The 27,416-nt window shown below is 42.9% G+C and overlaps 4 protein-coding genes across 7 annotated transcripts; 2 read left to right on the top strand and 2 right to left on the bottom strand.

The window, feature by feature from the left end:
* Positions 1-1,816: 1,816 nt before the first annotated feature.
* fbxo10 (F-box protein 10) lies at positions 1,817-8,938 on the top strand. The gene is made up of 11 exons (XM_004564275.5): positions 1,817-2,071; positions 2,402-3,031; positions 3,154-3,978; positions 4,156-4,305; positions 4,598-4,734; positions 4,962-5,032; positions 5,146-5,298; positions 5,403-5,753; positions 5,845-6,155; positions 6,273-6,460; positions 7,524-8,938. The coding sequence occupies exons 2-11, from the start codon at positions 2,447-2,449 to the stop codon at positions 7,702-7,704; spliced, it is 2,952 nt and encodes a 983-aa protein (XP_004564332.2). The 5' UTR covers positions 1,817-2,071; positions 2,402-2,446; the 3' UTR covers positions 7,705-8,938.
* polr1e (RNA polymerase I subunit E) lies at positions 8,610-12,977 on the bottom strand. Its single transcript, XM_004564274.5, has 12 exons — positions 12,837-12,977; positions 12,494-12,597; positions 12,331-12,407; positions 12,165-12,250; positions 11,993-12,048; positions 11,751-11,895; positions 11,542-11,652; positions 11,272-11,368; positions 11,054-11,184; positions 10,881-10,962; positions 9,350-9,481; positions 8,610-9,160 (listed from the first exon to the last, which is right to left on the bottom strand). Exons 1-12 carry the CDS (start codon positions 12,910-12,912, stop codon positions 8,995-8,997), a joined length of 1,263 nt encoding a protein of 420 aa, XP_004564331.3. The 5' UTR covers positions 12,913-12,977; the 3' UTR covers positions 8,610-8,994.
* A 181-nt stretch (positions 12,978-13,158) lies between these two features.
* Positions 13,159-23,403, top strand: zbtb5 (zinc finger and BTB domain containing 5). Of its 4 annotated transcripts, none has more exons than XM_004564271.5 (4): positions 13,159-13,247; positions 15,312-15,525; positions 15,612-16,460; positions 19,243-23,403. In XM_004564271.5, exons 1-4 carry the CDS (start codon positions 13,159-13,161, stop codon positions 20,407-20,409), a joined length of 2,319 nt encoding a protein of 772 aa, XP_004564328.1. In that variant the 3' UTR covers positions 20,410-23,403. The 4 variants fall into 4 exon arrangements, with proteins under 4 accessions (XP_004564328.1, XP_076741057.1, XP_076741058.1 ...); XM_076884942.1 differs by having other exon boundaries at positions 15,612-16,472; XM_076884943.1 differs by lacking the exon at positions 13,159-13,247 and adding an exon at positions 13,562-13,701 and having other exon boundaries at positions 15,612-16,472.
* Positions 23,404-24,192: 789 nt separating this feature from the next.
* On the bottom strand, positions 24,193-27,101 carry grhprb (glyoxylate reductase/hydroxypyruvate reductase b). Its single transcript, XM_004564276.5, has 9 exons — positions 26,836-27,101; positions 26,279-26,412; positions 26,125-26,197; positions 25,847-25,963; positions 25,647-25,735; positions 25,442-25,546; positions 25,011-25,146; positions 24,512-24,642; positions 24,193-24,422 (listed from the first exon to the last, which is right to left on the bottom strand). The coding sequence occupies exons 1-9, from the start codon at positions 27,006-27,008 to the stop codon at positions 24,301-24,303; spliced, it is 1,080 nt and encodes a 359-aa protein (XP_004564333.1). The 5' UTR covers positions 27,009-27,101; the 3' UTR covers positions 24,193-24,300.
* Positions 27,102-27,416: the final 315 nt, after the last annotated feature.

Here is a 27,416-nt window from a genome sequence, read left to right as displayed (position 1 = left end):
AGATTTGCAAGAGATTCTGGGGTATACATAAGAACCACATTATTGATTTAGAGTTATGAAATGAAAGACAGTAAATGATGTAACAGATTGGTGGCAGATGGAAGGGCATTAAAAGTGGTAATCTTTCTAAAGACAAGAGCAATATTAAATGTCAACAGGGTAACTGACTGAAATTAATATTTACCACATGTCAGAATAATTTATTAAATAAAATGTCTATTTGTGGTTGAGGTTCTGATCAAAATGTTTCAACAGTGACATCTGCAGGCTAGATGAGGTAGGGCAAGCCATGTGATTGTGCAGACAAGACTGGACTCTCACCTCTTCGGGATGTGATCTCTTACATGAATATAATGGACTTCCGTTTTTTCCATGCTAATACTTATTCTATAAGCTGTGAAGGACTGTTAAATTAGGAGAGAATGGATTTTGAATGGTGCATTAATCAGCAACAAAGCACTGCTGTGGGAAGGAAAGTGCTGCTTTTGTGGCAGAGTTGCAGGCCTCTCTGCCATAGCATTGGCACTGGATTTTGATATTGACAATGGACTGCTTCACTGTTATTTTGGTTGTGTATTGTGATAGTCTATCCAGTGATGTAAACACCAGTCCAAACTGTAACTTATCAAATAAAAAAAAGCATCTAACACATGAGAGAGAAAGAGACTGGTGGATGAGCTACAATGGCTTACATCAACAGAGAGAGAACTTTACTTTCATTAACCTATATTAATAGAAACTGCCTATACATTCAGAAAGAAAAAATGAAAGGTTTTTCTACTTTTGAGTGGAAATAAATAATGTACTTACTGTATTAAGTCCTTTCATCCTCATGCTAACCCTTTACTCACATTCTGTGCAGCCAGAAGCTACCAGAAAAACATCCATTAATTAGAGAGAACCTATTTGTTAACAGTTCAGTTTTTGTCCGCTCAGTGTGCAAATATCTCATAAACAGAGAAGCCATGCAAGTTCAGAGTGACCAAAACTCCACACTCCAGACTCAAACAAAGTAAAACATCATGCCCGTGTCACATGATATGCCATTCACACCAGTATACAACGCAAAGAAAAAAGAAAAAAAAAAGAAAATTTCTTCATCCTCTTCTCAATAACTGCTAATTTTATATATATTAGCCAGTATGTAACTGGTTAGGTAACAAATGATAACTTAATAAATGCTGTCTTTTACTGTTTTAGGAAAGAAAAACGCATTTAGTCTCACATTTGCTTCACTATTTATTTTGATAACTGATAATAAAACCTAAAGCAATATTTCTCACAGACTGCCAGAATAGGCCTATTGTTAAAGAGGCCCACTGACAATACTGTAACAGAATTAGCTAAAGGTGTGTTGAGTTTAGGCAATGGAAACCACAGGCATTATGGTTGGTAACCTACTGCTAGCTTTCTGTTTAATTTGTTCTGTTTTAAAACTTGCATCGTTGCATAACAAATAATCATATTTAGGCCTATGTTAAATTCCTTATGATTGTTCTGTCATTTTGCACATTTCAACAACAATTAAAACAGTTAGTATGTTTAAAAAAAATACACTGTCAGGTTGCTGGGGTTTTTTTTTTTTGTTGTTATTTCTCTCCAGTGCACTAGAAAGTAATGATAATAGTTTTGGTAAATGAAGAATGCACAAAGGATTTTTTTAATTGATAATATATAGTTAATATTGGGGTGCTGAGGTGGGATTAGCGGGGGGGGCACCAAATTAAATTCCACTTAAGGCACCATAAAACCTTGGCCCGGCTCTGAATTTGGGGTCTAACTAGTTAACGTTCTTCCCTATACTTCAGCTTCCCCTTGGATGCACCAAGGGGAAGCTGAAGTAAACGCCCACTTTTGGGAAGCGGAAGATGGGGATCTTGGGTTTCTTGCTGTAAACTGTAAGCAATCGTCTGAACTCCATTTATTTCGATGGTACATCTGCAGTAATTATGATAGCTGTGAACTCCGGAGGATGCGAGGACAAAGTCAGTGTCGCAGGCATGCAACGCCGGATAGATGGCTTGTCTAAACGTCGAGCCGACATGTGTTGACTATGGCAAACTGGTAAAAGGTAAGGACGTTTGGGCTAGCGTTAGTTACGCCGCTAGCTAACCGCGTTTAACTGTAGCAAACTTTCAGGGCAATATTACAGGCCCTTAGTGGCGATATCGTTTACCGCTACGCAAAATGAACAGTGAGATTACATAATTCATATCTAGTTTTCGCTGCATTTCGTTTTTCGGCTAAAATTAACGCTGGTCGTGGCGCCATTTGGTGTTGATGTGCGAATATTAAAAACGAAACGCAGTTGAATATCCTGTTGGGTAATATTGTTGTGTAACGGTTTGCGCTTCCTGTTGCTTTGAAATGCGCGTGCGTGTGCACGTGTGTCTGTCTCCAGGTATCCCTCCCATCGCGGTGCTAACCAGCCGGCGTCTCTGCTGCCATGGAGGTGGGCAGCCTCCCCGTGGAGCTGTGGAGGGTTATCTTAGCCTATCTCCCTCTCCCTGACCTGGGCCGCTGCTGCCAGGTGTGCCGTGCCTGGCGAGAGCTCATCCTCTCTCTGGATAACACCCGCTGGAGACAGCTCTGCCTGGGCTGCCCTGAGTGCCGACATCCCAACTGGCCTAGTCAACCTCATCTGGAGCCCCCTTCGTGGAGAGAGGCCCTGAAACAACATGCCCTTGCCACCCGCACCTGGACTCAAAATGGTCCAGAGCTCCAGTCCTCCGCCTGCCTTCTCTTCTTCCGTCGTCGGAAAGATCGCAGGGTTTGGCACGTGGGGCCGGGATGTGAGTTTGAGACCCTGCGCGGAGCCCTTGGGGTGGTGGGGCCTTACGACCGAGTGGTGCTCCATCCAGGGGTGTATGAGGAGCAGGCTGAGGTAGCGCTGAAAGTACCGGTGGAGCTGGTTGGGTTAGGCCGACTGGGCGAGGTGGCCCTCCTAGTGTGTATGGAACAGCAGTGCCCTACTGCCAGGCTGTGTAATCTGGTGTTCATGCCACCCTGGTTCTCCACGGTTGTCTACAAGGTGCAGCTTGTTTCCTAAGAGTCTCAGAGTCAGATTGGCCTAGTCTATACACTCCTATAAACACAAGAGAAAATAGAATCTAATTATATTTCTTTGTTTCTTTCTGTCTTGCTCTCCTCTAGACATCCTGGGGACATGTCCAACTAGATAACTGCAACTTTGAGGGGGCTCAGCTGCAAATCCGCGGGCCAGGAACCTGCCAGGCTCGATTTTGCTCCTTCTCCCAGGGCAGCTCTGCACACTTGCTGGGAGTTGTCCTGAGTTTATTTGACAGCTGTGACTTCTCAGGAAGTGACACAGCTTCAGTGACTGTGGAAGGTCCCCCGGTCTCAGAAAGGAACTGGGCTTGTAAACATTTGGCAGCTCTGGCTAGGACGTTCTCATCATGTGGCCTATCTGAGCATAATGGTTCTCCCAAAGGACATCCGGCTGCCTCCACTGGTGGACATCAACCTCCAGGTGCTAATGTTAAAAAGGAGAGCATAACCATAGGTGACTGGAAGAGGAGAACAGGGGTAGATGCGGTATGTCAGAGGACAGTGATTGAAGATGGCTGGAGTGATGGTGAGCGCAGTGAGGGAGAGGAGAACAGAGACGAGTGGGGGGCCAACAACACCAAAAAGCAGTTTACACTGGAGTACAAAATCCCATGTGACCATCATGGCCTATCACATTTGCTCAACCCCCGGCCAGATGGCTCTCTTCCACTTTCCTCTTCCCCAGATCCCCCTTCTATGATCCCTGACCCTCTCACCCTACAGCAGGAATTAGACAGAGACCCGGAGGCTCACATGTTGGCAGCATCGACACTTGGCTGCATCCTCAGACGATGCCTCTTCAGGGACGGGAAGGGCGGTGTGCATTTGTCCAATTATGGACAAGCTCGACTGGAGGAGAATGTTTTTCGTAGCCTGAACTACGCCGTGCGCTGCATCCAAAACTCCACAGTTAATAATGTTCCTAGTAACTTTGCTTCATACAAATGGCATGCATCTGCGATTGTGTATTGTGTGTATTTGGGAAACATATCAAGTTAAAGTAGCTCGTATCATTAGTAATTTAGCATCAGTGTCCTATTCAAGCTGCTACTTGATCACCTTCCTTTTCTATCTCTCCTGCTTCAGATCGTAATGCTGAGAAACGAGGTCTGCGAATGTCGTGCGTCAGGCGTGTTTCTGCGCCTCTCTGCTCAGGGCCTCATAGCAGAAAACAACATTCACTCGAACGGGGAGGCAGGGCTGGATATCCGAAAGGGGGCTAACCCAACCATTGTGGTAAATGCCACACAATTGCTGATTGGATTCCAACTTTTTAAAGATGCAAGCAAACAAAAAATTTCCTGTGATAGCATGTCCCAGAGCCTTTCAGCAGCATGCCCAGATATCATGGATGAGGAGATTTTTGTTCATTACTTTTCTAACTTACTCAACTTAAGAGCTTAAGATGCATAAAACAGACAGACCCAGAGTATGAATATTTATGATTTCCAGAAATGATCTATTCAGGCTTTCCAGATGAAACTAATTTCCTCAGTCTTTTTATCCATTATCAACTATTAATCCACAGTGCAACAAAATACACAGTGGTTTGCGCTCTGGGGTTGTTGTCCTTGGAAATGGAAAAGGTTCAATTCGAAGCAATCAGATTTACAACAACAAAGAAGCTGGGGTATATATTCTCTTCAGTGGAAATCCCGTGGTAAGGTAGGTTGGAGTCTGCAAGCAATTAATTTGGATATTATTCACTGTGTTCGTGTTTATCTTGAGACTGGAATTGTTTAAAAAGATAGAAATCTGGATTTTTGTAGAAAGCCTACAGCAGAGCTAGCTTCTTTTTTTTTTTTTTCTTTTGACACCACTTTTCTGTTCTCCTATTCATCATTTGCTCCGTGGGAACTTTTATCCCCCCCTTTTTTTTCTTTCTTTCTCAGTGGGAATCACATCTTCCAGGGCCAGGCTGCAGGGATTGCTATAAATGAGAACGGCAGAGGAACGATAACAGGTGTGTCAGTGGATCTGCTCCATTGTCTTATCCAGATGAACACACAAATTGACAAATGGCTTCTTTGTGTTTCTCCACTAATGTACACAGATAATAACTAATTTTAATTCCAGAGAATGTAATTCGAGAGAACCAATGGGGCGGTGTGGATATCCGCAGAGGAGGCGACCCTATCTTACGGAACAACTACATTTGTTACGGCTACTCAGATGGTGTTGTGGTGGGAGAGAGAGGACGTGGACTTATTGAGGGAAACCAGGTTTTTTGTATGTATTATTTATCTCTTAGAGGCTTCATTGTGTTTAATAGCTCATTTTCAACACCCCTGACTCAGAACAGTTTCAGTTCCCTCTTTCTCTGACTCCTTCAGGTAACAAAGGCTGCGGTGTGTGGGTTATGTCATCCAGCCTCCCACAGCTCCTAAGCAACTACATCATCCATAACTGTATGTATGGGCTGGCAGTGTTCTGCAGGAAGGACCCAGAGAACATTGAGGTCAGGGAGGGAAACTGGCCTGGGCAGGAAGGAATCGCTGGAGAAGGAGGCGGTGCAGACAGGAGGGGTGTAGAAGGAGAGGGACGTGAAGGGCAGGAGAACTTTAATGAAGAAGGTGAACTGTTTGCCTGGGACAGTGACCTGGACAGTGAAGATGAGCGCCACTCTGCTCGCCGCTCTATTAGCGTGGCCCTGGTGGAGAGCAACTGCATGAGCTACAATGGAGGTACTAAATTGATCTGTTTCATCAAATGCCGATAGAACGGGAGAATGAAAGACTGTTTGTCATTTCTCCATCTGTTTGTCCCTTCCTATAGCAGTTGGTCTGTATGTGAAGAGCACTGAGGCCCTGAATGTTTTCGCTAACCTGATAAACTGTAACCGTGGCCTTGGCATTGCCGTGCTGCAAAGCAGTCAGCTGACCCGACTTGCTACAAACTGCATTCTGGAAAATGGTCGAGGTGGTGTTGCGGTGGAGAAAGACTGCAGAGTGGAGCTTCGTGGTAATGGCATCTATGAAAACAGTGGCTATGGTGTCAGTTTCAGTGGTAATGGGCAGATTGTGGAGAATGATGTTGTTGGGAACCGTGGATGTGGAATCCAGGTCTGTGGAACTGCCGATATCAAGGTGGGATGGACTGAAGATCTCCAAACCTACTATTAGACCTGCATATTGTAGCTGTTTACTTTTATATTAACCATAACTTTATTACATTTGAGTTTTTAATAATTTTTTTGTCTTCAGGTAATGCGCAATCGTGTCCAACCCTCACAAGGCTGTGGGATTGCCGTGCTAGGGCCAGTTAAAGGTGTTGTCCATGACAACATCTTGTTCCAGGGTCACCGTGACAACAGAAAAGCGTTGCTACATATGGATCCTGGCAATGAGAGCTGTGTGCTGCGGAACAATAGCATTCTCAGGCATGATGACAGGTAATCAGTAGGCCCATTAAAAACTGGCAGACATTCAGTAGACCAGGGGTCTCCAACTCCAGGCCTCAAGGGCCGGTGTCCTGCAGGTTTTAGATCAACACACCTGAATCAAATGATTAGTTCATTACCAGCCTCTGGAGAACTTCAACACAAGCTGAGGAGGTAATTTAGCCATTTGAATCAGCTGTGTTGGATCAAGGACACATCTAAAACCTGCAGGACACCGGCCCTCGAGGCCTGGAGTTGGAGACCCCTGCAGTAGACCATCAGTGGAATTAGTGTCGTCACTTTCTATCGCTTCTGCTGTCTGTGCAGTGTCTAATAAATTACTAATAAATAGTAAGTGATCTGAGTAAAAAATTACTCAGATCTGCAGGTTAACTTAAAGAACTTTTTGAGGTCATTGCTTTTAGTAGGAAAGCAGTGGCTTCGTGGTGTAGTGATCACATTTTCCTTACATGTGAAATGATCCCCCAGTTCAAGACCTAGAGCCCAACCTCAGAGGTTAGAAGATGGTGTACTTGGAGAAGTACTAAGGCAGGCCATCTAAATATCAGGATACCGCTTGAATCAGTTGCTGCTGCCTCATCTTATTAACTTGAGTTCTGTGTTTGGGGTTTGGCTCCTTAGAGGCTTTAGTCCTTGGTTCTTTACCGTGTTGGTAGTGCGTCCCACCACACTGCAGTTCTTTTACTGGTTTTATTACCTTGGTGGAGAGCAGTGGTTGTTTTTCTTAATCACATTCCCTCTCTATTTATTAGCTTTGCTGGGCTGGACCCATACATGTACTGCTACAGTTTACTCTAATAGCAACGTTTTTGAATGAAGCAGGTTTTTATGAGAAGAAAAAGCTCTAAAAATTCACCGTTTACTCAGAATTGTATAACAGTCAGTGACAGCTAGCTAGTGACATAAAAAATGGTGTGCAGCTTAAAGGTTATTTCCCTCAGGAACTGCTGAAGATGAAAATGGTTTAAAAAAAAAACAAATCGGGGTGGGGTGAAAAATAATCTTAAAGGGCACCTCCCAATTGCTGTTTACCCTTTCTCTCTTCATTTCATAGCTGTACATCTGTTCCCCCCTGGGTTATGGAAAACCCTCCTCCTCGCCCACTGGCCAGCTCCCCTGCTGGTCTCTCTTCATCCCAGTATCCCTCTGGACTTGGAATTTCCGTGACCACCAGGATCAGCGCAACTGTGGAAAGTGGTTGCCACAGCGGCAGCATGTTTTGCAGCATCCTGTGAATACTGGCAAGAACTTACAAGCCAATATGATAGCCAGGGTCAGGAGGTCAGCATCGGGTTGCACCTTAACTGCTGTAAACCATACACGTGGGGCACTGACTGTCAAAATAAGGGTTCGGTTAATTGTCCAAGTAGCTGGAGACGGCAACTGAAACATTAAAGGAGCCATCCACCATCATTTTTATTAAGGTGGAAGAAGATTTTGAAAATCTGAAATTAGACTTTTGTACTTCTACGATTAAAATGCTACTGTACTCATAAAACGTGGGCTATTGAAAACCGAAGCTGGAGTACAAGACATTCATACTTCTTTGGAATCTGTTTGAGACTAGAGCTTTGCCTAGTTTATCATTAGCTCATTTACTGCAGACTTGTTTGGTAGTCTTATTTTTGCTTATAGGGACTCGCTGGTTAGGAAGTGCACATTTCTAAATCCTAGCAGGAGTCAAAGGCTTCAGAAATGGTGGCTTTTACAGTGGGTCAAAGTAAAGCTGTGCCTTGGTTGACTATTTAAGGGATGCTGTAGCGAGGGAAGGTGTATTCATAGCGTGAGGGCTTTTATGCAATTAAGCCAAAATTAAGATTCTGTCTCTTTCTGTCCTGTTTGTTGGCGGGTCTCTTCTTGCGTAATGTCCTCTATGGTTTTTAAAACTTAATGCACTTCAGCTTTTGAGACATCTCATTATTTCAGATCCTGTCAACATGCTGCACAGAAAACTAAACAGATGTCTGCATATGATTATGCAAAAAAAACTGTTGGTAGTCTAAGCTTTATAGTTCCATTTGTAGTCCACCTGCACTTAAGTTCGACCAACCAATCACATTTGAGTAGGTTTCGGTTTCAGAAGAGGGTTCGCATTTGCTGAAATATAATCTCACAACCATCCACTATTGTCTGACGACAGTTTAGCTTTTGTAACAGCTTATTTAATTTGTCTGCATTTGTAAAAAATAAATCAAAAGCAAAAAAAAGACCAGCAGACAGAAGAGAGAGGCAGTTATCCAGATATCCTGTCCACACACTCAGAGAAGGGGAAGATATGTAGTGTGCAACATGTGATGTCTACAAACGTGCCTATACGTTCCTGCTAGATGTTCTGTCATCTAGAATTTGTTTACAGCTCTTTAGTCTTTTTTTTTTTTTTTTTCCTATCTTTAAATGTAAGTGTGTCACATACGCCTTGAAGTTCACTTTGTCTACAAAAGCATTAACAAACAAGCCTTGTTTAATGCAGCCATTTGTTTGATATTCATTTCTTTCTGTCCGGTTCTCGGTTCTCCTTCGCGTCCTCAGTGCATCTTTTTGCGTTTCCGTCTCTCAGTGAAGTGATCGTATTTGATCAGAGGCAGAACAAGGGCGGCCAGTCTGCTGTCATCTTGCAGTTCAATGTTATCACCCTTGCCTCGGGCTGGTTTCACCAAGGTCAGTCTCATTGACTTTGCGACTTCAGTCATCCTATAGGAGAGCACAAGAATCACAATAGTTTACAGTTTAAGCAAAAACTACAGAGTAAAGAAGGAGGATAGTAGTATCTGTGGTTAAGTCCACATTATTGACTTCATTAATGATTTTACTCTTTATTTAAACAATGTATGAAATGTAAGAAACGATTTTTAAAGGCTTCCTTTTTATTCCCCTGCTTACCTTGCCTCAGTGATTCCCAGGTCACGATGCAGTAATGTGAGGTCAGCTGTCATGTTACCCATATGCAGCAGCAGAGCTAAGCAGTATGCTGCTAGTTTGACCCGCATTGACGACGACACCATGTTCTGGATTCTAAACAGAAAAGTAAAGAAAGTGTGTCTTTTCAAAAGAATCAGTGCAGCAACAACTATACTTTTGTGGTCAGATGTTTACATAAACTCATCATGGCCATGAATGTCTGCCATAAATAATTTGGTGATTTTTAAAAAAACAAAACAAAAAACACTTATTTGAACTGCTTTCCAGAGTGAAATGATAGTAAAGCACGCACCTTTAATAACTTATAGTTAAACAAAAATTAGGTGCACAAGTTTAAATTTATTTGGGATTTTCTGAAATCCACACAGGTCAAAAGTATGCATACAGATTCAAATATACACACACATCCCCACTAATATTTGGTTAATGTCCCTTAGCAAGTTGTACTAATGAGATTTTTGGCAGCCCTCATGAAGCTTCTGGCTGAATATTTGACCACTCTTTTTGGTAGAAATGGTAAAGTTCACTTAAATTTGTTAGTTTCCTGGCATAGACCTGGCTTTAAAGCACACTGAACAAATTTAAACAGGGTTGAGTTGGGTTTTTGTTTTTTAAAAGGCAATTCCAGAGGCTTAATGTTAGCCTGCTTTATTCATGCTAAAACCAGTTTTAATGTGTGTTTGGGGCTTCTTTGTTGGTTGCCACCCTCTCAGTCCATGGCAATGAAAAAGGTGCTTCACTGTGGACAGTAATGCTGGTGTTCCAGCAGTTTGCAGTTCATGGCAGGCTTCAGCCATGGTGGTTTCTGGGTTGTTCCTGACTATCCTAGCTCACCTTCTCTCATATGAGGGTGACATTTTTGGCAAAGTGATGACAAATCAGCTGTTTAAACTGATGATGTTGGAATCTGTAGTTCTTTCGAGGGTCTCCAAGAAACTACAGATCTCCTTAGATCTTCAATTAGTTTCTTGGACTTTTGCATTATTCAATCCAGTTGGTGCTATCGAACAATCCATTCTTATGCTGCAAAGAGAAACTAAAAGATGTAGTCAATCACGATCACTATCGAGAAGCTAATAGGTCTTAACTTTGTTAAAATACATTGTAGAACCTTTAACAACACTTACTAAATTATTTAAGTGAGTATCTATACATTTGACCCCGTGTGGATTAGAGAAAATCCTAAATAAATTGAAACTTGTGCACCTAATTCTTGGTTTTTAAAATCATTAAAGGTGTATGCTGTACAATCATTCCACGCTGAGAAAAGAACAGTTCAAAGAAGTCATTAAAAGCCCAAAATTACCATGACATTCATGCTCATGATTCGTGTATATAAACTTCTTACAACTGTATATATTATTTAGCTTCCCTGTCTCGGTTTAGCATTTGGTAAATTTTTGAATTACTAATGAAATTATTAATTTAGTGAAACAAAATCAAATTCCAGATACATTTTTCTTCACTAGCTACATGTGTTTAACCACCATACCTGCCATTGTTGAAGGTCTCCACAGTGAACGTTTTAAACAGTTTGCCCTGGATGATGCGAGGGCAGCCTTCCTCTTGCCCAACTGTACATGCAAACATGAATTACTACAACCCTCTAATGGTGAAAGTTTGTATGCCACTTTCCACATCATAACACTAACAAAATTCACTCACACTTGCGGGTGACATTCCTCTCCCGAGCCAGTTTGAGGAGCAGAGAGAGGTAGAAAGCACAGCGTGCCGTTTTGTCTCGGTTTTCACTTTCAGTTGGCAGATTCTCTAGATGCTTCACAATACTCAGGCACCTTTAGGTTAAAGATAAAAACCACAAGATCAACCTCAAGTGCAAGAACACATTAATAAAATGTCTCTGAAGGTTTGGTTGCCTCTACCTTCCATCATCTTTCATCTTTTTCAGCTCTTCGGGGGTGAGTGCTGCCATTTTGGCACCACCCTGCTCCAAAGCACCAAACTCCACTGGGCTCAAGACTGCACATATTCGGTTAAGGGTCACCTGAACAAAGTCTGGTACGGCTCTAGATAAAAACCTGCAAACACATGCATACGCTAGTACCCCAGCTTGATATCTGGGATTCAAATGGATTCCTTGCCTTCCTATTTCCATAAACACATTCCTCCTCCAGCACAGGAATAAAAGATACGCTCATCAAATGGATAGACGTCCTCTCGTTTGTCTGCGTTTGCATTGCAGGGGGGAAGGTGCAGAGCCAGGTCTCCTTGCGACTCTGCGTCAGCCACTTCTTGCTGCAAAGCTGTGCAGAGAGGGAAGGTTAAGAAAAAAAAAAACCTGGAGAGAGAAACATTCAACTTCCAGATTTCTCCTAGGAGAGGCATCCACTGTGCAGCTTACCTTCCAGACCCTTCTCGCCAATCACAGTGTTGGCAGCCTTTGCCACTGCTTGCTGAAGGGTTTCACTGCCCACCTGATTCAGCCTGCGAGAGCTCAGAGCTCTCTTCTGCTTGTTGGTACCAAAGGCCTCAATCAGTAAGTCAACCTGAAAGGGAAACATTAAAGGTAATAACAAGATATTCACATTACACATAATTAAGCACAGATGTCTTGTAATGGACAGACAGTAGCAGCAAATGCACCTTTTCTCTGTAGGTCTGAGTAGTGTCCTGGGGTTTTGCACTGTCTGTTGTCTCTCCTGGTGACAAAAGTCAGAAAAAGTGACTCTCAGAAGGCACACAAAGCATTCCTTCCACAGCTTCTGGTCTTTATGGGCAGTTAGAAATAGCAACAGATATGTTATAGGTCTCTTACCTGGTATAACTGGTTGCATGTTGAAGAGCTGAGCTTCATGCACCTCCATCGTCATGGTCTGCTTGTTCAACACGCCCACATAATATCTAAAAAGATGCCAAACATCCTCCTTATCAATCTCCTCCTCGGTGACCATAACATGCCAAAATGTGCAGCAAAGACCTACTTGCAAAGATTATTGCACTTCATTGACCCCACTCCAAAGTTCTGCCCCACATAGGACAGTCTGTCTGACTCTGCAACCTAAATAAAAGAAACCAGGAAGAACACAGAGTATAGCAACATAGCCCGGAGAGTGCAGACACACGATAGATCCTCATCTTCCTCACCAGTATCCGCCTGGTCTTTTTCCTGGGGTTACTTTCCTCTGTGTTTTTAAACATGCTGAAATCCAGCTTGTCTTCATTTTGGACGCTGCCGTTGGAAAAGCGGACTGTGGGATTGGGACAGAAACACCGGGAATCAAAACCTCAAATGCGATCAAACCTCAATGACCGATGTGATTGTAGAGTGACACACGTGAGAGCCTCGGATACAACAACACAGTAGTGCCCACGTGTGCACCTAAATGCTTTAGAAATATAAACTCTACAAAGCCCAACCCAGAGTCATGTGTCATCATCATCATCCTCGTGAAAAATTCTACATAATAAACAAATGAGGACGACTCACCGACGACAGCTTTATCGGCTTCTTTCTCCTCTCCGCAGCACACAAACGAGCAGGAGGCGGCCATGACTGTTGTCATGATGAGTTTTCATGCAGGGCAAGAGTTTACTCCTCTGTACTTCCGTGTTCGCTTCGCCAAGCCGCTGCTCTAATTTCTCCAGTTTTGTTGTGGATACTTTACCTGGTGCCTTTCTTTATTTTGCCTGCACTGTTCCTTCTGCTATGTCTTTGTTCATTGGATTATCATTTATACGGGCTTTAACAAAATGAAAATGCCAAAGCATTTACCATCTCGATGCTGTTTATAATCTTTGGCTAACTGGCTATGTGTGGGGGTGCAGCAGCGACGCCTTGTGGTGAAACTGTAAAGCTGCAGCTTTTCACCTCGGGTGAGGTCATGGACGCGAAAAAGAGGTACAGCGCCGCCCCGTGAGTCTGGTTGGAAAAACCGTCTGTCGGCCGGGGGAAATATTAGAAAACACAACACAGCATGACGCTACCACTCACCAATAGATAGGAGGCATTAATATTATTCTAACGGTTATTCTGGCGCCGTGGCTGTGTGCTCAGCCTGGCAGCCGCTGGAGATCAACGGACACCGCGTCACCGTGCATCGCGGCCAGCTTTACGTTCCCACGGCCAAAACCAAACAAGCCGCTTCGGGGTCAAACCGTCAGGAAGTCGACCGCAGGGGGACGCGGGAGGTAGCAGCGGAAATGTTAGCTATCCACAGCTCGGCTTGAGGGGACATTTTGTCCAGTCTCGGTGACCGCATGCCGCTGCTTTTACTTTAGCTAACGGGCTATTTGTTGGGCTGATCGGGGCCCTGTTCTCCCTCTCGATACCTGCATTTTCCGGATCTTTCAAGGTAACCTAAAGTACCGCTGGCTCTCTGCTCTGACTTACAGCACCAGCAGAGTGCTTCTTTTGTGCCATTTTACCCAGTCGCATCCCATGCTATTGTGTTCCATTGCAGTTGTGACGTTAACTGTGTGTAAAGACGACGGTGTTCAATAAAGTTAGACCTGTTCGTCAATATATGACTTTATAGCAAGAAGGCAAAGACAGTGGAAAACGCAACATTTGGTGCACAGTAATCAGTAACCAAAATAAAACGACAGCACCACGGCATCCTGGCTGTTCGCTAGTAAATACAAAAACTGGTCCAACTTCACCCCCATCACCATTCAGACATCCTAGACTGCATCCACAGGTACTCAAAAATGCACAGTTTCATCACTCAAGTAGAAGTGAACATACTTGTTTCAAAAAATACTGAAGTGCTGGATCCAGACTCTGAAATGCAGTGAAAATGAGCTATTTGGAGGACATTTCTATCAGCTGTTTTGTGCAAAGCTAACTTAACTTCATTAATAATATAAAAATCAAATAATATTATGGGAGTACAAACATTATGTCAGCCCAAATTCAGATGCAAACTCGCTCTATGTGCTGATGTAGCTACACCTAAGCAGAAAAATGAGCATAATCGTGGGTTCAAGTTTGATTCGAGTAGGTGTGAGATCTCTAGTTTTGTAGTGCAGCATCACTTGGAAGTAATTTTTATTGTAAGCACAATGAAATTTTCTTTGTTTTCGGGCTGTGATCAGCTGACCTGAGTTTCTGCTCTTGTTGGCTGTCAGGGCAGATTTGTGACACCCCTACACACTATAAAGGTAGAATTCAGTGAATTAATCTCCTTTCCATAACTTTAAATTTACGTGTTTCCTTGTTACAGTAACCATAAACGCCACATCTGTTCTGCACTGTAAACATCCCCACAGTACCACAGATTAACCGGATTACCCTGCCATACACTGCCTTTTCATGCAACCTTGGAATAGCAAAAGTTAGTATACACTTCACATAAGCAACACATCAGGTATAGATCTGGTATCAGTTCAAAAGTGTCTAAAATGAATGAGGATGTTATGTTTCAGCTTTAACTTCCCAGTCTGTTAAATGTCACGGAGCAGTCCTTACCTTTTAAAATCTAACCTCTCTCCATCCTCTCCTGTCTTACTTTGATAAATAAGCGTTTTTTAACATTTTGAAGTGTGATGAGTGTTGTAGTAACACATGTTGTGATTTATCACTTTGTCCCCAATTGTTTTATCCATTAAGATAACTTGATCTTATTTAATTTTTGTTTTTTTTTCTCATGCATAATGGATTGTCAAAAAAGCAAGCTGCAACCAGTGTGCTACTCAATAATGTCAAGTTGGCAACTACATACAGTCTGTTTCTTGTAATACAGCAATTAACTTAGAACTATTGGTTTGGGCATTATGATGATAAGGGTAAGAGTACGTAGGGGCAGTAAACTGAATTTCCCAATTTGTTGAAGAACACTGAAGCTTGAAAAGCTCCAGGTCGCTGCTGATAGGTCAGATGCAGTGACATCAGTAGATCACCTGATCTTTGCTAACTGACTGTAGTTCTGCATAACTAACCTACCCTCTGCTCCTCTGTCTGCAGGGCCATGGATTTCCCAGGCCATTTTGAGCAGATCTTCCAGCAGCTGAACTATCAGCGTGTCCATGGTCAGCTTTGCGACTGTGTCATCGTGGTAGGCAGCCGACACTTTAAAGCCCACCGCTCCGTGCTGGCGGCCTGCAGCACCCACTTCAGAGCGCTGTTCACTGTCGCAGAGGGAGATGCTAGCATGAACATGATCCAGCTGGACAGCGAGGTTAGAAAGAAAATGCTGTCAAAAAAGCGAAAAAAGTGTTTTTAGTCATTCTAATGGTGATTGAAACCACTGTGTGCGTTCTGCAGGTGGTGACGGCCGAGGCCTTCGCTGCTCTCGTGGACATGATGTACACGTCAACACTGATGCTCGGCGAGAGCAATGTCATGGATGTTCTCCTCGCAGCTTCGCATCTGCACCTCAACAATGTGGTCAAGGCTTGCAAACACTACCTGACGACGCGCACGCTGCCCATGTCCCCCTCATCCGACAGAGCTGCCCATCACCACCCACAGCAGGAGCAGCAGAGGCACAGACAGCAGCAGCATCAGCAAGTAGCTGATTTAGCAGTGAACCCGATGTTAGCAGCTAATGCTAACCTTGCAGCAAATGCTGCCACTTCAAAGCTGCAGCGCTCCTTCTTACTGCAGCAGCTGGGGCTCAGCTTGGTGAGCTCTGCTTTGGGTGGGATGGAAGACGACCGGGCGGGAAATGTAGTTGGCAGTAGGGTGGTTGACCAGAGGGCCTCCTTCCCAATCCGACGCTTCCACAAACGGAAGCCCTCTCTGGCGCTGGGGATTTCAGAGGAGAGACCCAGACAGAGACAGCGTCCTTTGGCGCCTAACCTCGGGTTGTTAGGAGAAGAAGGGGTGAACGCAGAGCGGGAGGAGGGAGCACTTCTCTCCCCGGATTCCCACAAGATGGGGGACGAATCTAAACTTGACCCTCCAATCACTGGGTTAGCAGCTGCGTCCCAAGATGACCCTCAGATGCCGAGTCAGTCAGATAGTGGACGCTGCGAGGAGGAGAACTTGGGGAGAATTCAAGGAGTAAACAAAGAAGAGGACATGGATGACCAGGATCAGCAGGACAGCAGAGCAGGGGTGAAAATAAAATCAGGAACAGAGGAGGAGGAGAACGAAGAAGAGGAGCAGAAGGTAAAGCTACAGGTTTGTCTCTTCAGTGGGCAGGAATATTTTCATAGTTAAAACTCTCCAGACCTCTCAGGCTTGTCTGTATGAAGTAAACAAACTTAACAGAAATCGTTGGTTTGATTGTCATTAATGCAACCAGGGGTTAAGGGATTGGACAGAAGAGGGAAGTCATAAGATCGGGTGTAGCAGTGCAGCTGGGGAAAATGACTCACTTAGAAATAAGTCACACATAATTTCTGTTCTGAGGATTTGATTTCCTTGCGGACGGACTGTGACAGCTGACCTGTGCTGACTCTGAGGTCCACTGCTCTTTGTGGGTTTTGCTTGCTGCAATTTACGAGATATTAGCAGATGTTACATGAGCTGTCGTGGCCACTCTCCAACCTTTGGGCGGTGTAATGTCTAAAGGTGGAGATTGGCAGGTGAAGGGTAGTAAAGAATGTCATCAACTTACATTCAAACTAATGACTGTTACCCTGAAGCCTTGATTACATTTTTCTCATCGACTTGGATCCAAGAGACATAAATTTGACCAGTGTTTTTGTGGCCTCGTTAACTAATGTGCAGATAATTGACATTACAGTCCATGAACTAAACACACACACACACCCCAGGCAGAAGAGTTCAAGCAGACTTCAAAGGGGTATAACAGGTGGGACAACTCGGCCATCGAGTTTCAGCTGTCATAACCAGTCCTAACAGTGATCGTGAACACCCATCCTGCACTTCATTACTGTAAACTGTACCACAGTACTGCAGAGTACCTACTTTAGCCTGAAAAGACTGTCCAGTATAGTATAGACCCCCCCCCCCCCCCCCCCCCCCCCACTCTGCAGCAGCAGCAGTAATGGCAAGGAAGCCATTTCTTGCAAAAGTTAACATGTTAATTTTCCACTAAATGTTTCCATTTATAGGCTAGAGTTAGAAAAAAATATTTATGATTAACTTTAGAGGTTTTATTTGTTTTACAACTTATATACAGGGAGTGCAGAATTATTAGGTAAATGAGTATTTTGTCCACATCATCCTCTTCATGCATGTTGTCTTACTCCAAGCTGTATAGGCTCAAAAGCCTACTACCAATTAAGCATATTAGGTGATGTGCAACTCTGTAATGAGAAGGGGTGTGGTCTAATGACATCAACACCCTATATCAGGTGTGCATAATTATTAGGCAACGTCCTTTCCTTTGGCAAAATGGGTCAAAAGAAGGACTTGACAGGCTCAGAAAAGTCAAAAATAGTGAGATATCTTGCAGAGGGATGCAGCAGTCTCAAAATTGCAAAGCTTCTGAAGCGTGATCATCGAACAATCAAGCGTTTCATTCAAAATAGTCAACAGGGTCGCAAGAAGCGTGTGGAAAAACCAAGGCGCAAAATAACTGCCCATGAACTGAGAAAAGTCAAGCGTGCAGCTGCCAAGATGCCACTTGCCACCAGTTTGGCCATATTTCAGAGCTGCAACATCACTGGAGTGCCCAAAAGCACAAGGTGTGCAATACTCAGAGACATGGCCAAGGTAAGAAAGGCTGAAAGACGACCACCACTGAACAAGACACACAAGCTGAAACGTCAAGACTGGGCCAAGAAATATCTCAAGACTGGTTTTTCTAAGGTTTTATGGACTGATGAAATGAGAGTGAGTCTTGATGGGCCAGATGGATGGGCCCGTGGCTGGATTGGTAAAGGGCAGAGAGCTCCAGTCCGACTCAGACGCCAGCAAGGTGGAGGTGGAGTATTGGTTTGGGCTGGTATCATCAAAGATGAACTTGTGGGGCCTTTTCGGGTTGAGGATGGAGTCAAGCTCAACTCCCAGTCCTACTGCCAGTTTCTGGAAGACACCTTCTTCAAGCAGTGGTACAGGAAGAAGTCTGCATCCTTCAAGAAAAACATGATTTTCATGCAGGACAATGCTCCATCACACGCGTCCAAGTACTCCACAGCGTGGCTGGCAAGAAAGGGTATAAAAGAAGAAAAACTAATGACATGGCCACCTTGTTCACCTGATCTGAACCCCATTGAGAACCTGTGGTCCATCATCAAATGTGAGATTTACAAGGAGGGAAAACAGTACACCTCTCTGAACAGTGTCTGGGAGGCTGTGGTTGCTGCTGCACGCAATGTTGATGGTGAACAGATCAAAACACTGACAGAATCCATGGATGGCAGGCTTTTGAGTGTCCTTGCAAAGAAAGGTGGCTATATTGGTCACTGATTTGTTTTTGTTTTGTTTTTGAATGTCAGAAATGTATATTTGTGAATGTGGAGATGTTATATTGGTTTCACTGGTAAAAATAAATAATTGAAATGGGTATATATTTGTTTTTTGTTAAGTTGCCTAATAATTATGCACAGTAATAGTCACCTGCACACACAGATATCCCCCTAAAATAGCTAAAACTAAAAACTACTTCCAAAAACATTCAGCTTTGATATTAATGAGTTTTTTGGGTTCATTGAGAACATGGTTGTTGTTCAATAATAAAATTATGAAATGGGGAAATGGTTGGATGTTAATTCTTTATTTCGAAAGGACATGCTAGAAAAAATAAAACGTCTTAGTAAGGCAAAGCAGGCTTGTTCAAGAGATTATTTTAGAGCATCTGGTTTTACCCATTTGGGAGCTGGCTCTGAGGTTTCTGTGAGAAGTCTTTCCACAATAAAATTCTGTCCAACTGTGAGACCTTTAGCCAGTGTTGTGAATATTAATTCTTACATTAAAATTTGAGGTCTTATCTCCCTTGGCCTTAGATGAAACATTTCTTTCCTTTTCTTGCTTTTCTTAGGTGGTTGTTAAACGTGAGCCGCTAAGTTCGCCCGAGCCAGCTGATGAAATTAGCGACGTCACATCGCAGGCCGAAGGCAGTGATCGCCCCGAGCCTGGGTGCCAGGAGGACGAAGAGAAGGTGGAGCTGAGCCCAGAAAGCAGCGACCGCAGCTTCACTTCTGAACCCCAGCCCAGCTCCGACTCTCTTCTCCAGCCCAGCTCTCAGCTCATCCTCAAGGGCAGTATAGGAGGAGGAGGTGCGAACGGAGGTTTTGGGTGTAATAATGGACTGAGTGGCAAACCTGGTTTCAGCATTTCCAGCTTCCTCAGCCAAAAGGATTTTGCGACTGGCAGCTCGGGGATGGTTGCCGGAGAGGACGACCTTCCGAACACAACAACTGGGGATGCAGTAGCACATCGCTTTCTGCTGAGGCAGGAAGCTGCTGGGACTTCGAGCTCTGCTTCTTCCTCTCTTTTGCAATCAGGTCCACTCAGTGGTGAGAGTAGAAGCAGTTTTGGAGATAATCTGCAAGCCGATTCTCTGTTCCTCCGCCCCCTGCATGATGGTTTAGGAAGCCCCAGAGGAAATGGGGGAAATTCAAGAGGAGGACGTGGAGGAGTGGATCCTTTTGATTTAGAATTCCAGCGCTCAAGTTTGGGGCTTCATTCACTGGGACGGCCCTCAAGAGAGACAGGAGGAGCCAGCGGCACAGGTCTGAGTTATCCAGGCTACAGACGCATTGCTCCAAAAATGACCACTGGCATGGGAGGAGAAGAGGCAGTCGGGGGGATTCTTCAGGATGCTGCCTCTTCTTCCTCAAGTCTAGCGGGTCCCCTGCTCCTCAATGAGAACGGGGGGTATGAGATGAGTGGCAACAGGCCCACCTCCCTCCCCCCTCAGCTCACCCGGGCCTCAGCAGACGTTCTGTCCAAGTGCAAAAAGGCTCTCTCAGAGCACAATGTCCTAGTGGTTGAAGGGGCACGAAAATACGCCTGCAAAATCTGCTGCAAAACCTTCCTCACCCTGACTGACTGCAAGAAACACATCCGTGTCCACACGGGAGAGAAACCCTACGCGTGTCTGAAGTGTGGAAAACGCTTCAGCCAGTCGTCACACCTATACAAGCATTCCAAGACCACCTGTCTGCGCTGGCAGAACAGTAACATGTCCAATGGCTTGCTGTAGGAGCAGAGTGTGGAGATTAAAACACTAGGAATCAGTGTAGCTGCCTTTAAAGTCACAAAGCTGTTATAAAAATGTTTCTGAAACTCTGACTGAACGGCCAGTTTTGTTATCCGCTCTGTCTAAACTAACTGATCCTGATCACAGACCAAAGATGGGGATGAAAATGTAACTTAATATAAATATATAACGTGATCTTCTCCAGGACCAGTTGATAAAGTTTCTGTTAAAAAATTAACCCCATAGAAAGATTTTAGGGATGTAGGACATGCAAAATTAGCATATTTATTTATGTTAATTAATTGCAAAGTGTCAAAGTGCACCCTTTAAACTTTACTGTATTAGAGCCTGACTGATTTGTCTGCAGGCCGATATATCAGCAAATTACCATTTGGCATTGATAATGGCCAATATGTGAAAATTTAAAAAGGAAAAAAACATATTTTAACAATTTTGTGAGCATAACACAGCATAAAAGATGGACATAGCTGCTGTGACATCACCCTTTGGTTTGTGAACTCCCATTATGAAACTTCAAGATGAGCATGAGGTGATCCTTTAGTGGCGATTCATTGTTAGTGGTACACTTGGAATTAAATTAGATTCAGTCATTGCAACACTCAGAGGCAGCTGTGCAACATCAGCACTAACGACTGACATCATGTAAAATATTGTATTTAAATTCATATTCGGTGCATAATTGTAAAAACATGTAGCAGCTGACATTATTGACTGTGCCTTGTTCTGTGCACGGGCAGTCACATCCATTCACATTCATCCACGTTGGTCGCCATTATGAGTGTAAGTGCTAAAATCTAATGGTTTATTAGATGCAAGCAAAAAAGGTAGAGATAATCCAGTGTGTGGGAGAGACCTGGGTAATGCTGAAATCTGTAGCATTTTAACAGTTTAACCAGCTGAGAAGGCGACAGAGTATGTAGTGTTGTAACAGTGTTTTTATTCTGTCATGCGGTGAAATGTCATCAGTACTTTGTTAATTAATAGTCATCATGAGGAATCGAGCAGTGGACTTATTCAAGTCAAATTAACGTGACATGATCGTCGTCTGTGGTTGATTTTCAGTCTGTCGCTGACGTTGTTGCTGAGCTCATTTTAATGTTGAAAATATTTTTGGTTAAAGGCCAAATAATTCAAAATGTACTCATGGAGGCCTTCATGTGGCATATGTCTGCAAGAGTAACAGCCTCACTTTAAAACATTTATACTTGTAGGGGGAAAATTATGAATTAGCCTGATTACCCTTCCACCACAACTGTTTACCTTAGAGTGAAGTTTCATTGTTTACTGACGTAAAACTATTACGGCAATCAGGAGAAAAGTTTAAAAAAACAAACGCATTTTTCTGTCTAAATTCATAAAACAGTTTATTGTGATTGTAAAAGATATGGCACTACGTGACTTTCAGCCATAGCTCCTCGGTGTTGTGCGTTTATTGAAAGAACGGCGAAGTTTCAGTGACGAGTTCAGCATGTGTTGGAGGAAAAAAAAAAATATTTAGACATGTAAATACTGTATTGCACATTTCTGGTAAGTCTTTTGGAGAGGAGACAAAACAACTCCTAAAGATGTAAACATTGCGTGTCTGTTTGCTACTGTACTTGATATGAGTGCTTTATACGTGTCTCTTTACATATAATGTTGCGCCTGATACAAAAACACTGAGACAAATCAGTCTTTTTTTTTACAGCTAATAATGTTTACTGGAACGTTGAACTATGTGACGACATCTTCATTGTAATCCAACCATCCGGCTCACCCAGCTCTTATGATCTTCCTTCTTCCTTTGTTATTCTGTTGTGCTGGAAATGAAAACAAAGTTCCACTAGTCTAGAAAAATGTAACATCACTAAAGGAATATTTCACATGGAGAAAGTAATTTTAAAAAACAAGATTTTAATGTTTTCATTTTTTGTTAATTACAAGAAATTTTGTGTTTTATGTAGCTGTATTTTAATGTAACTTGATAAATGTTGGGGAATGCTGTAAGTTACAAGACAACTATGTTACAGCTGAGGATGTGTACGCTTAAAAAAAAAAATATAGACAGGATTTACAAAAATAATATCACATGAAGGTTTTCTGCTAGCAGACATCCTGCAGGTTGAAAAACAGCCTCTGGATGGCAGTATGTTTTTTGAAACAGTATTCATGCTGTGTTGTAGAGTTCTGTTTTAGTGAACTGGAATGGAAAAAAATAACACATTAATTAACATGTTTGCTTTTTGTATAGTTTAATGATTGGTGTATTGTGACACTTGAGCTGTCAGTGAGACAGGATCATTGCTTTCAATCCTAGTTGGCACCTTATTGTACTGTAGAGTCATCACACTGTTAGCCCTTTACAAAATGACACTTTTTAAAAAGGAAAAAAAAAGTTATTTAAAGTTATTTTCCCTGTAAATTTAATTCAGAACTCTATTAAAGTCATTTAAATGACCAGTGACGGTTCAGTCTTTAATCTGACTAAAATTTAGTCTGTTGCTCTGACTCTCACTCACATTCAGCTTCTTCTCTCGTCATGAAGCGAGGTAGCTGTAGCAGGCTTTTGAAAAATACAAAGGTAGATATGGGATCAGGCAAAGGTTTGACTGTTTACATGTCACACAAGCAGGTTAGGTGATGTCTTCTACAGCTGTTGTATTAATTATTAAATTATTATTAAAACTGCACTGACTGAACTACCCTCTGTATGAAGATGTTTGATTTCTTAGAAAGAAATGTGTATAAAAGTCTGAATTGATTATTAAAGTCACTGCCTTATGCCCTCTAGCTTGTAAAGCCGGACTTTTATTGATATGCCAAAATTGAAAGGTTTGGGGGGGGGTGTTAGTTTGTTTTTGTTTGTTTTTTTCTGTATAACGTCCGTAGTGTAACAATGAGGTGGCTAAATGTTTGTCTCTTTACTCTTGAGTACTTTGAAGATTGTATAGTATGTTCAGGTGTTGTATAGGCTGAATAAAAATGCTATGAAATTCAGTTTGTGTGCAACTTTCTTATCATATACAGTGCTGTGAAAAAGCCTTGGCCCCCTTCCTAATTTCGTATTTTTAAATATTTATCACACGTGTGTTAGATCATCAAACTAATTCTAACATAAGACAAAATAACCTGAGTAAATACAAAATTGTTTTTTGTTTGTTAAATTAAGAGATAACTGTGATTAACCACACTTTTGGGGAAAGCTGAGTTCAATTTCCGTATCCACACTCAGGCCTGATTACTGCAAGACCCGTTGATTCAAGAAATTGCTAACATAGAAGCTGTCTGACAAAGCTAACTAGGCTAAAAGTTCTCAAAAAGCAACGCAACATGCAATGAGCAGCTGAGAAGCAATGTCACTGACACCTATCAGAGTGGAAAGAGTTACAGAGCCATTTCTTAGGCTTGATCCTGAATCCTGAAGGAGAATGTCCGGCTATCAGCTTTTCCCCATGGTTGAGTTGTGCAGCAGTACAATGATCTGAGCCAGGTTGTTCATGCGCCAACCCTCCAATGTGGCTGAAATATAACAATTCTGCAAAGAGGAGTGAGCCGAAATTCCTCCACAGAGATGAGTAAAAATCTTTTTGCAGTTCTTGCTGCCAAAGTGTGGGAAACCAGTAGGTTTATAGGAGCAATCACTTTTTCACCCAGGGCCTGCTAGGTTTGAATCACTTTTTTTTCCATATAATTTGAAAATCAGAAAGGGGGCAAAAACTTTTTCACAGCACTCTAGAATCCCAAACTAAAAAATGTGAAACTGAAGACTAAAGAAAAAGGAGACAGTTGCAACACTGCAAGGATTTACTTCAGTCAGCAAAATATATTTTGAACAGTAAGTAGAACTAATCATCCACTATTTGATCATTTTTTCAGAGTGGAAGCTGTTTCTTCTTAAAGCTTGAGCTCTTTGATCATCGGCTGCCCTCGCAGGCCCAGGAGGAGGTTGTTTGCCGCCAGGGAAGACATAGCATCACGGGTAGTATAGGAGGCACTCGCAATATGGGGTAGAATCACTGCAGGAAGAGAAAATATTAAAACCTAATGATAGGCAGAGAGGACCAAGTGTGATTTAAAAACCTGTTCAAAGTAGCAGAATGCCCACCACAGTTTTTGAGCGTAAACAGTGGGTGGTTGGTTGGCAGCGGCTCAGGAACAGTAACATCTAATCCAGCTCCTGCGATCTGCCCTGTGGACAGAGCTTCATACAAGTCTTCCTGGTTCACCACCCCGCCTCTGCACAACAGCAAAGTCAGTTATAGACTCAAAGGGCAGAATCCTCTCTGCTGATTGCCTACAGTACATATCCATTTCTCCAGATGCAAGTCACCGAGAAGTTAAATGATTAGTCATTCTAATTTCCTGTGAGTGAACTAGTCAACTGTGGAGGTCATTTTGTGAAACTGCGAGCAATTCTAATATCTCAAATGTGAATATTTGGATTTGAGGAAACACAATGGTCATTTCTTAAAACCGCTACCTTGCATTTTGTGTATTAAATGGTGATCAGTGAAGGAAAATAACCTGTTAAACATCAGGTTAATCAGTAATTAATGAGCACAACACTCACAGACCACTCTTGGGGTCATGCATGTATCAGGTACCTGCTCGTGTTGATGAAGATGGAAGTCTTTTTCATCTTGGAGAAGAGGTTCTTATTGCAGATCTCCTTTGTCTCTGGTGTTAGAGCACAGCACACAGCCAGGAAATCTGACTGCTTTGCCAGCTCATCAAAAGAGACTAGAACAAGATACAGTGCAAGGTTATTAAAAATAAACTGAAAACTAAAATAAAACAAACCTTTTTAGCTGGTAGGAATCAGATGAAAACTAAACTAGATGCACTAATATCACTTTTATCATATTAGGTTTGTGGATGGCTCTTAGGACTTCAAGAAAGACTTATAAAAAGTCAAAAGGTTTTAAGTAGCCTTATCTTTTGACTAGCCCCTTAAACCTGCCTCTCATCTGCCCTGTTGGCAGGGGATCTTTTGTCCACATATCATAGAGTAACGTCCTTGCTGGGTCTTCCTTACCATATTCTGCATTGATGGCACTCGCCAACTCAGGCCTGGGGGCCACATCTGTGTAGATAAACTTCCTTACTTTGAAAGGTGCCAGACGCTCAGCAATGGCCACACCTTTGAGTACAATCACACACTGTAAAAAGCTCATAACTGACAGAAATGGCAGTTTGACGATACGCTGATGTAAAGGTTGTCTTAGTGACGTGCTGCTTACCGATCCTGCCTAGTCCGAGAATACCGACAGTGCTGTTGGCCAGCTCATAACCACACAGCCACAGCGTTCTCCACGTGCCCCAGCCGCCACTGGCATCAGTGAGAGAAAGAGAGAATTTGTTTTGCACAGTTTGCATTTTTGCATGTATGTTTTAGTAAGTTTTCCACACATGTGTGATCTTATTTTGTATATGACAGTACGTCTTGGCCTCATGTGTGGCCTCTATGAGCCTCCTGGAGGTCGCAAGCAGCAGAGCTACTGTCAACTCAGCAACAGCATCTGTCAGGACTTCAGGGGTATAACCTATACGGATTCCTCTGTAGGGGAACATAAACATTGCATACAACGTTACATGAATATTTCACTGCCTATTTGCATGTTAAGAACCTTTTTTCATAAAGGGAAGATCACTCTCAGTAGAGCCATGAACGGCATTCACACGTGTTACAATAAAATAAAACAGAAAGAGGGAACTCACCGTTTCTTCAGCTCATCCAAAGACAGATGATCGAATCCCACTGACATTGTACTGAGGACCTTCAGGTTTGGACCTGCAGGAATACATTACACATATAAAGACATGCAAGGCTGTTTGTTGCATTTAGGTTATTTGTCAAAGGCAAAGGGCAGACCTGCAGCGTCCAACAGTTCCGCATCAATTTTTTCTGTCAGCGTGCAAAGCAGACCATCTACACCTTTGACCTTCTGAAGGAGCTCCTTCCTGGGCACCGGTATGTCATCTGAGTCCCACAGCTCAAACTGCACCCTAGGGAAACAGAAATCACATGACTGAAGATTTAAATCAAATCCAGTTTTGAAAAAAACAAAAAAAATCCCAAATGCATGAGCACAGGTTTCACATTTATATACAGATAATGGTTCTTCTTAGAGATACATAATCTCAAAGTGCTTTTCATAGAAATCCTGGGATTTTAAGGTGCAGTGAAACATTTGTGCAGTTCTCTTTCTCAGGGAATACCCTTTAGACTATGTGCTTTATTTGACGAGACCTTAAGGCAAACATTAGCAGTCATGTTTGTTCAAAGTAAATGATGAACCTCAGACCAGACATTCAAACTGCTTAAAGTGATCACTGTCAAATCTCCTGCGGCACACATCGCGTAGTTACATAAAAACGCAAAAATTTGTTATTTTAAGTGACATAACAGGATACTAAAAAAATACTCACTGTCCGGATTTGCGGAGGATCTTCAGGCCCTCAGGTGGGATCTGTCGTGTGACGTAGACGCGTGGCAGGGTTGACATCTCCCTCTGGATGTTGCTTGTTAGACCCCCGGTAATGTTCAAAGGAGTAACGGCGATCTTCTGGAGCCGACGGAGTGCCATGCGACTGCACCACATTGCAGCGTAAGTGCGTGGGCAGAGTGTCCACAGTGTAGGATGAGTAGACTCTGGAGACTGTTGTGGGATTTGTGTGTGATTCTGGCTGCAGATCAAGGGGGAGGCTCCTTTGTGAACTAACCAATATGATAAAAGGGCGGGAGTCTGAAGGCCATTGCATAGTCTGAAGGTCTGAAGGTTAGAGATACTTATCCCTAGCCCCCCCCCAAAAAAAGAAGCAAAAATCGGTCCAATTTTGTCTCTGATTATGGAACTGGAGGCACAAGCATAACTACCTGCTGTGACAAAGACAGTACCAGAATTGTGTTTTCCATCGAGTTGTGGTGTAAATGTTTCACTTAGCTGGTGAACTTTGTTTCTTTAAATGAGGGGGGGGGGGGGGGGGGACCTGAACATTGTTTTTTATCT

Source organism: Maylandia zebra, linkage group LG6, assembly GCF_041146795.1.
Source record: "Maylandia zebra isolate NMK-2024a linkage group LG6, Mzebra_GT3a, whole genome shotgun sequence".
Taxonomy (NCBI): Eukaryota; Metazoa; Chordata; class Actinopteri; order Cichliformes; family Cichlidae; genus Maylandia; species Maylandia zebra.
This window is presented reverse-complemented; position numbering and strand designations above follow the sequence as displayed.

Coding starts and splice junctions, on each gene's coding strand:
- fbxo10 (XM_004564275.5), top strand. CDS start 2,447: ATGGAGGTGGGCAGCCTCCCCGTGGAGCTGTGGAGGGTTATCTTAGCC. Junction 5,299..5,402: donor TGAGGGAAACCAGGTTTTTT/GTATGTATTATT, acceptor TGACTCCTTCAG/GTAACAAAGGCTGCGGTGTG. Junction 6,156..6,272: donor GTGGAACTGCCGATATCAAG/GTGGGATGGACT, acceptor TTTTGTCTTCAG/GTAATGCGCAATCGTGTCCA.
- polr1e (XM_004564274.5), bottom strand. CDS start 12,912: ATGACAACAGTCATGGCCGCCTCCTGCTCGTTTGTGTGCTGCGGAGAG. Junction 11,369..11,541: donor CGTCTATCCATTTGATGAGC/GTATCTTTTATT, acceptor GAATATGTGCAG/TCTTGAGCCCAGTGGAGTTT. Junction 10,963..11,053: donor GAGGAATGTCACCCGCAAGT/GTGAGTGAATTT, acceptor TTGCATGTACAG/TTGGGCAAGAGGAAGGCTGC.
- zbtb5 (XM_076884942.1), top strand. CDS start 13,159: ATGTGTGGGGGTGCAGCAGCGACGCCTTGTGGTGAAACTGTAAAGCTG. Junction 13,248..15,311: donor GTCATGGACGCGAAAAAGAG/GTACAGCGCCGC, acceptor CTCTGTCTGCAG/GGCCATGGATTTCCCAGGCC. Junction 15,526..15,611: donor TGATCCAGCTGGACAGCGAG/GTTAGAAAGAAA, acceptor TGCGTTCTGCAG/GTGGTGACGGCCGAGGCCTT.
- grhprb (XM_004564276.5), bottom strand. CDS start 27,008: ATGTGGTGCAGTCGCATGGCACTCCGTCGGCTCCAGAAGATCGCCGTT. Junction 26,198..26,278: donor GGAACTGTTGGACGCTGCAG/GTCTGCCCTTTG, acceptor GTATTCCTGCAG/GTCCAAACCTGAAGGTCCTC. Junction 25,547..25,646: donor TCTCGGACTAGGCAGGATCG/GTAAGCAGCACG, acceptor TTGTACTCAAAG/GTGTGGCCATTGCTGAGCGT.